Raw genomic sequence first — 10,372 nt, 5'->3', positions numbered from 1 at the left:
CGATCCGAGCCGGAGTTTCCGACCTTCGAGGGTCCGAACGCCTACAAAAAATGCAACCCTGTGAACAATGTTCGGATATTTAAAGGTTTGTGTTGGTGACCAATGGTTTCTACAGGTTTGTTGAACATTCAGCTGGCTTTACCTCACATGCATTTCTGGCCTTTTCGAGGAAAAATGGAGGAACAACGCACCTCCGCTTTCCCGCTGCAGGGCGGCATCGATAGCACGGTGGCAAAGAGTAAACAAACATTTGGGCTGTTCTTTGAAAGTTTCATGGCGATATCTCCTCTGTGCAGACTGGAGTTTGACATGTGCAAACACTTTGGCTACGTTTCATGAGAAGTCGGCCTAAATTTCGAGCTTTTTTTTCTTGCTTTTAAAGGGACAGTTCGCCTCTTTTGACATGAAGCTGTATGACATCCCATATCAGCAACATCATTTCTGAACATCTTCTTACCCCCTGCTGCGTCCTGTGAGCAGAGTTCCAGCCTCGTTTTGGTGCTGATGAAGGTAGTCCGGCTAGTTGGCTGGGGTTTAAAAAATAAAGAGTTTTGCTTCTCAGAACAATATGCGTTCAACAGAGTAATACATTTGCATCACAAAATCGTTCTCCAGGAAAAAGTCAGACCTCACAATCCGTACAACACCGTAACAGGCGCGGCTGTCGGCAGGCGTCTTTGCTTTCCTTTTGTCTCCTTTCCTTTTCTTTCATTATTATTATTATCATTATTATTATTATTATTATTAACTTTATTTGTTATAGAGGGACAGTGCACACTAATAGACATTTTACAAAGAAAATGTAAATGCACCCAATTATAGCCAAAAGGCTAGTTTCCATTGGTAGTCCCCCTGCCAGAAGGAGCATGGCAAAATTACCTATTAATTAAAAGAATAAATTACAGCAAAAAAAGCAAGCAAAACAAAAATAAAACAATTACAATACATTAAAAAAAACAGACGTGTTACACATCTGTCTACAACCCACCCAAACCCAACACACACACATCCACAAAAGATACACATTCCTTTCCTTTCCTTTTGTTTCTTTTTGTTTCCTTTCCTTTCTTTTCCTTCCTTTTCCTTTTGTTTCCTTTCCTTTTGTTTCCTTCTCTTTCCTTTCCTTTCCTTTCCTTTTCTCGTATCACTGCCTGCTGTGCCAGCTGTGATACAAAGGGAGAGAAAATAGGGCCAAGCGATTGTGAGGTCTGACTTTTTCCTGGAGAACCATTTTGTGATGCAAATGTATTACTCTTTTGAACGCATATTGTTTTGAGAAGCAAAACGCTTTGTGTTTTAAACCCCAGCCAACTAGCCGAACTACCTTCATCAACACCAAAACGAGGCTGGAACTCTGCTCACAGGACGCAGCAGGGGGTAAGAAGATGTTCAGAAATGATGTTGCTGATATGGGATGTCATACAGCTTCATGTCAAAAGAGGCGAACTATCCCTTTAATCTGGATAAAGATGTCGGACGGAGTCACTGAGAGGTCATGCCCTACTGCAGATGGTACTATTAAAGCGTGGCAGTTTGGTTATTTTTGAGTTCTTCTAATAGCAGCTCTGTTTCTATGAGATTCTTGCAGATGTTAAACTCCAGCTGTGCTTTTTTTTGTGATGTTTTTTTTTTTTTATAAATACAGGTAACCTATCCAATAGACCAGATTGAAAAGGCCGAAAGCGGTCGGGAAGAATACTCGTGCGTAGGAATCGATCTTGGAGACCCGCACGTGCATCCTGTTTTCGCGCCAGGCACCCGAACGGCAGTCGTCGAAGCAGCAGAAGAAGCTGGCGCAGTCTTTTCCATCCAGGCACTCGTAAGCGTAGTCGTCCTCCTCGTGATAGGGCGCGATGTTGTTCATCTGCAGCAGAGACGTGCCGGGGCGGATGTTCACCATGCTGGGCACTTTCTGCTGAGGAGGCGACAGTTATTTCGCCACATTTCGTGGAGTGGAATCGGATGAAAATCACAAACGAGAGTGCTCGGTTACCTGCGCGTTATTGTTGGCTTTGGACTTCTTGGTCTGTCGGTTGCTGGTGAAGTAGTGCAGGGTGCCGTACTCCATGAGGGCAGCGAAGGTAAAGATGAAGCAGACGGAGACGAACAGGTCCATGGCAGTGATGTAGGACACCTTGGGCAGGGACTTCCTGGAGATGGTGCTCAGAGTAGTCATGGTAAGGACTGTAGTGATACCTGCATGGTTCATCAAGAGAGGCATTCCTCAGCGGAGTATCAAACAGAGTACGTAAAAAGCTTAAATCAGGGAAATGTTAAATCAGTGGCTGTGTTCGAAACCGCCTACAACATACTACATACTACATACTTCCATACTGCATACTGATCGATCAGACAGTATGCAGAGCGTTTACCCACAATGCATTTCGCTCCTGCCGAGCCGAAATCTGCCGGCCTGAAGCTGATTTTGCTTAAGCGTTGAAAACCTGACAAAATACCGGCTGTTTACAACTTTGTTCCCACGAATTCGGCGCTACTAAAGCTAGCCGCAGTGAGCAACGCACTTCCTGTTATTTTCACAAAATAAAATACCCGTTGCCTTTTATCATAGGGAAAGCCATTACCGTACAACTGGTGCTTTTGTTTTGAAAACAGGAAGTGAACCTACCCTCGTTGTAGCTAGCTTGAAACTGCCGTTTTGACAGGAAATGACGATCGGCGACGTCACGTTACGTTGCATCTTGGGTAGTTTGAGTATGAGTAGTAACCTCATGATGCATACCCAACATTTCAGAGAATCTAGTATGCATCCGGGAACTTCTCGCTTACTCAAACTCGCATACTAACTCAAAAAGTTAGTAGGAGTAGTAGGAGAAGTATGCGGTTTCGAACACAGCCAGTGTTTTTTTTTTACATCTTCTCCATGTTGCCTGGGGGGGAAACTGATTTTTTTAAAACCTTTTTCCACTCTGGTTTGGATGCTGTGCAGTCGGAATGGTTTCTGCTGGTAATTGGCTTTTTTTTTTTTTTTTTTTACATCTGTTAAGATACGTAACCATGGCAACAGGAAAACCTTTCACAAGTTGGAGCAGTTGGGTTGAGCTTTTCAATGCCCAAGTAATGCCTCAGAATAAGACACCATAAGCAGACTGGCTGAAAAGGAACAGCAAGAACAAAATAAAGAGGAAAAAGGAGGAAGTTTAAACCATTTCCTGCCTTGATTACTATGAGAAGTGTGAGAAAAACCGGCAGAAAAATAGAGAAGCTTAGAGCGCTCATAAGGATGCAGCAAGAGCACGAGGAAGGCAACATTTATGTCACAGAGACCTGGCTGCAGGAACAGCTCTGACAGCTCTCTGCTCAGCTTTAAGACTATCCGGGCAGACAGAGACTGCAGACAGAGCGCTAACAGTTAAGGAGGAGGATCGCAGAGCTGGTTAACAACAGATGCTGACGCTGTGTGTGACATTATCACCTGAGCTGTTGCTAAGCTACAGAAACAACAGCCCAACCCACTGATGGAGACCTCAGTTTCTACCTTTTATTTCATCATTTATCCATAGCAACTGGGTGTCAATATACTGGATCAATATAAGTTTCCTTCTGGGACTAACGAAGTATCATCGAATTTGAATAAATTGAATCGGGAAGGTTTGACGTGGTGATATCTTTCAATTTCCCTGAGGGAACCTCCCAAACGGATTAATAAAGTCATCTATCTATCTATCTATCTATCTATCTATCTATCTATCTATCTATCTATCTATCTATCTATCTATCTATCTATCTATCTTACTCGATGCGTCACAGCAAGGAAAGACGACATGTTTCTATTTTGAGGTCACAAAGTCACCAAACAATTACAACTGCCTAAAATTTTTGGCATTTATTGTCATGAAACTCAGATGGCACCATCAAAGACCAAACACGGACTAGCCTCCCAACATGGTTTCGTTCAAGCTTGAAGGAGGATAAGTTGCAGAATCTTTACATCTGAGACATTAAACCCTCTTCTGTGCATGAATAAATGATCAAACCTAGAGATGTGCGGGCTGGGACGGCGTCCTTGTTAATCCAGAAGGAGACCCAGGACAGGACCACGATCATGCTGCAGGGAATGTAGGTCTGGATGGTGAAGTAGCCCATCCTGCGACTCAGGTCAAAAAAGATGGTCATGATAACATATTCCCCTGAAAGTAGAAGAAATAACATGAGGACATCTCTGATTTCGTGGGATATTAATGAATGGCGACCGTCAGTTTTGAGGTCTAACCTGACTGAGTGTGAGCCACATCGGTGGTGTTCCTCATCCCAACGAAGGCAAACTGGTAGAGTCTCCAGTAGCGCTGGTCGGCCACCTCCACCGCCCGCCGCTGCCACCGATACATGATCTCATTCTTAGGATAACCATCTGCACAACACCCCCGATTCAGACACATTGGCAGATAAATTAGAATCCTCATGGGTGCCTACGATATCAAACATCTGCCATTCAAATCACCGTACACATAGACGTTGTATAAAAGCTGGATGGAGCCACCAGGTGTTAAAGGGAACGTCCATGAGCTAAATTTAGTCCTTCTGATCTTTAGAAAATAACTACATAATAGAGTAAAAGTAAGGCATCAAACTGAGATATATATGGGGGCTTAATGGACTCTGGGGTCTTTGGGAGTGATTGATGAGCTGTTTGTAGGAGCCATGAAGTTCACTCACATTGTTTAGAATACTTTAACGGTTACTTGAGGTTTCTCAGGCAGTAAGGTATAGATTTTCTGCATTATGGAGCTTGTTTTGATCAGTTCATTGTATTTATGTTCCTCATCCTAACAAAGTGGAGTCTCCAGCAGCGCTGGTCGCTTGTCACTGCAGCCTATAAAGTCTTCCAATAAGATAATAAGAGACTAATGTCAAACAGTCTATGGCTGTGTTCAAAACCGCATACTTCTCCCTCTAACTTTTTGAGTTAGTATGCCAGTTTGAGTAAGCAGAAGTTCCCGGATGCGTACTAGATTCTCCTAAATGTTGGGTATGCATCATGAGGTTACTACTCATACTCAAACTACCCAAGATGCAACGTAACGTGACGTCGCCGATCGTCATTTCCTGTCAAAACGGCGGTTTCAAGCTAGCTACAACGAGGGTAGGTTCACTTCCTGTTTTCAAAACAAAAGCACCAATTGTATGGTAATGGCTTTCCCTATGATAAAAGGCAACGGGTATTTTATTTGTGAAAATAACCGTAAGTGCTTTAGCTCACTGCGGCTAGCTTTAGTAGCGCCGAATTCGTGGGAACAAACACGTTTTCAACACGTTGGGTATCTAAACGACTACTTTCTCGCCTGAAAATGTTTCAAATGTTGCTAAAGTTTACAGAGTTTAGAGCTTAAGGGAAATCAGCTTCAGGCCGGCTGATTTCGGCTCGGGCAGGAGCGCAATGCATTGTGGGTAAACACTCTGCATACTGTCTGATTGATGTAGTATGTAGTATGCAGTATGCAGTATGTAGTATGTAGTATGCAGTATGTAGTATGTAGTATGCAGTATGTAGTATGCAGTATGTAGTATGTAGTATGTAGCATGCAGTATGTAGTATGTAGTATGTAGTATGTAGTATGCAGTATGCAGTATGCAGTATGCAGTATGTAGCATGTAGTATGCAGTATGTAGTATGTAGTATGCAGTATGTAGTATGCAGTATGTAGTATGCAGTATGTAGTATGCAGTATGTAGTATGCAGTATGTAGTATGCAGTATGTAGTATGCAGTATGCAGTATGTAGTATGCAGTATGTAGTATGCGGTTTCGAACACAGCCTGTGTGGAGTTGAAACCAGAAACTGTAACAGAAGCTGATATTTAGAGGTGTGTCTGGAGTATTCGATTTCTTTTCAATAAAACCTTCCTTAGAGAACACTGGATAATTGATCTGTATTAAAATGTAGATCATTACAGTTAGTTTTCTGCAAGCTTCAACAAACTTAGACGTCTTAGATGATTCAGTCTGCATGTGAAGACCAGCAGGGAGCCGCCAGCTTCCTGAAACTCCAGCATTTTTGAAGGATTTTTAGAGGAAAACACAAGTTGTTACCAACCTTCGACACCGCCAGGAACAAAAAGTCGTCTGAGACCATTTAGTTTTATCTTTTTCTATATTTTCATTTAGTTTTATGTTTAATTTTTAATGCTTTTTCCAGCAACTTGATTGGTTGAATGTTCGTCTCACAGAAGAAAAAATAACGCATAAACATAATTTCTAACTGGTAAAATGTTCCTTTAGGGGACAGTACTCTGACTAAGTTCCTATAACTTTAACTTTCAGCATTAGAATGAAGGAATACAACCAAAATGCTTGTTTGTTTCTGACCAGAGACGACTGGTGTCCCAGTAAACGAGCTGCAGATCGAGCTAACCAAGCAAGGGCGAAACCATGTCATCAGAAAACTCGGTGCTTCACCCGGCCGTACCATCATCACATCGTATAACATCATGGTGGCTTCATCCGTTTCTTTTACACAGCCTGACTGTCGGTCACAGGGAACACTGCACCATGGAAAGCCAAGGGAAGCATTCAAAATGCAACTGAACTGCTCAGTCTCATCAAATTTCCTCAAATGAGCAAAATAGTCTCAAATAGAAACTAATCTGTAGACAACAGTGTGATGTGGGTAAAAGTGAGATCTTACAGCTGCGCTGTGGTTTCCCTTAGTGGCGAATACATTCGAAAAGTAGTTTTTTTTTTCTTTTTTTGAGCTTCTAGGCTTCTAAAATGCATGTTCTTGCTTTTAAATGAAGTTTCATTGGAATGTATTCCAATAAAATGGCCAAGTTCCAAAATCCTAAAGCCAAAAACACACAGTTTTGGTGCATAATACGATGTGTAAGTGCTCCCTCTAGTCCCAACAAGACACCAAACCACTTGATGGTGTCGTATATGTTTAATAAAATATAGTATAAAATGTTTAAAGTGAGATATTTTACCCTCATCTCGAATCTGATGGCGGCAACACGTCTAAAAGAAGCTCGAAATGGGGCAACAAAAGGCTGGAAAATAAGCAGTACTAAATAAAACAGCTGGAGGAAGATTGGCTACAGTTCAGTAACATTATTGGGTATAAAAAGAGCACCTTAGAGAGGCAGAGTCTCTCAGAAATAACTGTCTGTCTGACCTGCCTGCAGTCCAGACGTTTCATCACCTGAAACCATTTAAAATACAACAAAGAAGACCCAGGAATCCTCCATCAGACAGATCTGGGACAGCATTGGTCTCCCAGAGGTCCAGCAGCTGGTCTCCTCAGTTCCAGATGTTTACAGATGTTGTTAAACGAAGAGGGGATGCTGCACAGTTGGGAAACATGGAGCTGTCCCATTATTTATGAGACGTGTTGCTGCCATCAAACTTGAGATGTTTTCTTTGCTTAATCGTGAATAAAATATCGTTTTTTTGAGGTTTTTCTGTACATTTTACACTGTGTTCCAACTTCTTTTTAATTGAGATTGTTCCTACAAGTCGTGTAGAAGTAGAAGTTTTTCTATTCAGAAGTGAAAGTGTTGCCAGCTACAGAGCTCTGTTCTGACACTCATCGCTCAGCTTTGGTGTGTTCTGGCATCGAGGTTTGAGGTCAAAGGCAAAAAAAAACATTGTTAAGCTTATGGAATGATAGTGGCCATGTTCATAGGCTGATTCCCAAACAGTTCAGATCGAATGTATTCAAAAGAAACCAATGTTGACTATATTTAGGAATGTTTTCAACCACAAATACCTGCTCATTTGATGACATTTACTGCGACTGCACTGCTTCTGACATTTGTCCTCATCTCCATGGAATGGTATTTGTGTTTTTCCACCGACGTGCGGAAGATTAAAATCACGATGAAGACATGGGAGGCAAAAGCACAATGCCAGAGACGAATGAGGGATGACACAGACGGCATGAATCAGACTGGCGAAAGGTGCATAATTCATTAAGTCTGTCAGAGAAAATGGTACTGGGTGACCTTCTCTTTCTGCTGGTGGGGCAGATGATGAATTGTTACAGCGTCAAGCAGATGAGCCCCTTTGGCAAGGAGAAAGAAAACAGGCTTAGCCAATACGCTGGCCCACACAGAAGCCCCTCTGTCTGGGCAAGTTACGGAAGCTGAAGTCGAGATGACGGGTTAAAAAGAAATGAGAGGGGGAATACGTTTAACCACCTACAGCTTGAAAACTCCAGCGGACACGAGTGCTCATCCATTGGAAAGTTATGCAGCTTAAGGTAACACTCCGCATTAATAGTCAACCTGATAAAAACAGAATTGTGACAGAGAAAAATCAAGTCTCAGAATCCTTTTTTTCCTCCGAAAACATGACTAAACATGAAGGAAGTTGTTGTTCTAGCTGCTGTTACATCAGTAAATACTAGGGCTGGGCGAGTTAACTCGTTATTATCGCGTTGACTCGTCGATTATTTAACGCCAATAAATATTTTATCGCGCATTATCTTTTAAAAAAAAATGCCTCTGTACATGGGACGCCTGCTCAAACCACTACAACCACCCTTGTTTTATTATCTATTTTATTATTGTAAAAGTCTGTCGCTCACAGGCTTTTATTTTGTAAAAGTCTGTCGCTCACAGGCTTTTATTTTGTAAAAGTCTGTCGCTCACAGGCTTTTATTTTGTAAAAGTCTGTTGCTCACAGGCTTTTATTTTGTGAAAGTCTGTTGCTCACAGGCTTTTATTTTGTGAAAGTCTGTTGCTCACATGCTTTTATTTTGTAAAAGTCTGTAGCTCACATGCTTTTATTTTGTAAAAGTCTGTCGCTCACATGCTTTTATTTTGTAAAAGTCTGTCGCTCACATGCTTTTATTTTGTAAAAGTCTGTCGCTCACAGGCTTTTATTTTGTAAAAGTCTGTTGCTGTCTGCTGTGGAACAGGAAAAGAAAGTAATCGGCGGATCCACCAAACATGGAGAAGGGTACGGAACTTTTACTCGGCCATTTTCATGTTAAAGTTCTTCCAGACGGCGGAGTCGACAGAACCAAAGTCATCTGTAAACACTGCCAAGTTGAATTGTCTTCTCAGCGTAGTAGTTCCAGTCTAAAATATCACTTAAAGGCAAAACACACAACTGATAGCAGCAAGTCATTCAAGGAAACAGACAGTGGAGCGAGGCTTCTACATAAAAACTACAGAAAGATGCTGATGTTAAAAGTGTGTTTGCACAACAAATGTTATGGCACTTTCATTCATATGGCAGCACATTTAAAATAAAGCTAAATGCTAAAAGCTATACGCTACTTTTGGATTCATTTTTGGATTCTGTGTACAAATGCGATTAATCGCGATTAATCAGGGAAATCATGCGATTAATTAGATTAAACATTTTAATCGCTGCCCAGCCCTAGTAAATACAAACATATCATGCTGTGACAAGTTGGGGTCACTTAAAAGAGAAGTACGGGACAAAAGTACAGATGCCCACAGCAAAGCTGCACAAACAACAAATACTTTTAGTTAAGGTTTAAAAAGTGGCTGATTTAAAAAGGTTGGGCGCGTCCTACCTCAGCGTGTACATGACTCTGCCGTTGCTCCACAGCCTCAGCAGCCGGTTGGGAGTTGTGATCCAGTGGGCGTCGGACTTCCGGGAGTTCCTGAAGAAGGTGTCGGGGATCCAGATTTTGCCTACCATGTTGCTGTTGAGCATGAGCAGCTTCATCGTGCTGTTGAACTTCAGCCGGCTGTCGTACCAGGTCTGAGCGAAGAAGATGTCGATGGTGTACTCCTGCAACAAATGTCCGAGCAAATGGAGCACACTGAAGGCACGCGGCAGCCATCATAGAGCTGCTGTTCCACGTCTTTACAAATTTAAGACCTTAAAGGGACAGTTCGCCTCTTTAAAGGGACAGTTCGCCTCTTTAAAGGGACAGTTCGCCTCTTTTGACATGAAGCTGTGTAACATCCCATATCAGCAACATCATTTATGAACATCTTCTTACCCCCTGCTGAAAAACTGCCTGCTGTGCAGACCGAGCAGCAAACACCGTAACAGGCGCGGCTGTCGGCAGGCGTCTTTCCTTTCCTTTCCTTTCCTTTCCTTTCCTTTCCTTTCCTTTCCTTTCCTTTCCTTTTGTTTCCTTTCCTTTCCTTTCCTTTTGTTTCCTTTCCTTTCCTTTCCTTTTGTTTCCTTTTGTTTCCTTTCATTTCCTTTCCTTTCCTTTTGTTTCCCTTCCTTTCCTTTCCTTTTGTTTCCTTTCCTTTTCTTTTGTTCCCTTTCCTTTCCTTTTGTTTCCTTTCCTTTTCTTTTGTTTCCTTTACTTTCCTTTTGTTTCCTTTCCTTTTCTTTTCTTTTGTTTCCTTTCCTTTTCTTTTGTTTCCTTTTCTTTTCTTTTGTTTCCTTTCCTTTCCTTTTGTTTCCTTTCCTTTTCTTTTGTTTC

General features: G+C 41.9%; 1 protein-coding gene across 2 annotated transcripts in view; it reads right to left on the bottom strand.

Moving 5' to 3' along the window:
- Positions 1-1,445: 1,445 nt before the first annotated feature.
- The window catches only part of gabrg1 (gamma-aminobutyric acid type A receptor subunit gamma1), a 34,843-nt gene continuing 25,916 nt past the window's right edge, over positions 1,446-10,372 (bottom strand). The window contains exons 4-9 of one of the 2 annotated variants that reach the window (XM_075448928.1): positions 9,500-9,720; positions 8,155-8,237; positions 4,232-4,369; positions 3,996-4,148; positions 1,994-2,196; positions 1,446-1,915 (exon numbers count right to left, since the gene is read on the bottom strand). In XM_075448928.1, the coding sequence (XP_075305043.1) occupies positions 1,634-1,915; positions 1,994-2,196; positions 3,996-4,148; positions 4,232-4,369; positions 8,155-8,237; positions 9,500-9,720 (1,080 nt within the window). In that variant the 3' untranslated portion in view covers positions 1,446-1,633. The remainder of the gene's footprint in view (positions 1,916-1,993; positions 2,197-3,995; positions 4,149-4,231; positions 4,370-8,154; positions 8,238-9,499; positions 9,721-10,372) is intronic. The other variant, XM_075448929.1, reaches the window with a different exon arrangement.

Source organism: Odontesthes bonariensis, chromosome 17, assembly GCF_027942865.1.
Source record: "Odontesthes bonariensis isolate fOdoBon6 chromosome 17, fOdoBon6.hap1, whole genome shotgun sequence".
Lineage (NCBI taxonomy): Eukaryota > Metazoa > Chordata > Actinopteri > Atheriniformes > Atherinopsidae > Odontesthes > Odontesthes bonariensis.
The sequence above is the reverse complement of the archived record's forward strand: the minus strand, read 5'-3'. Positions and strand labels throughout refer to the sequence as shown.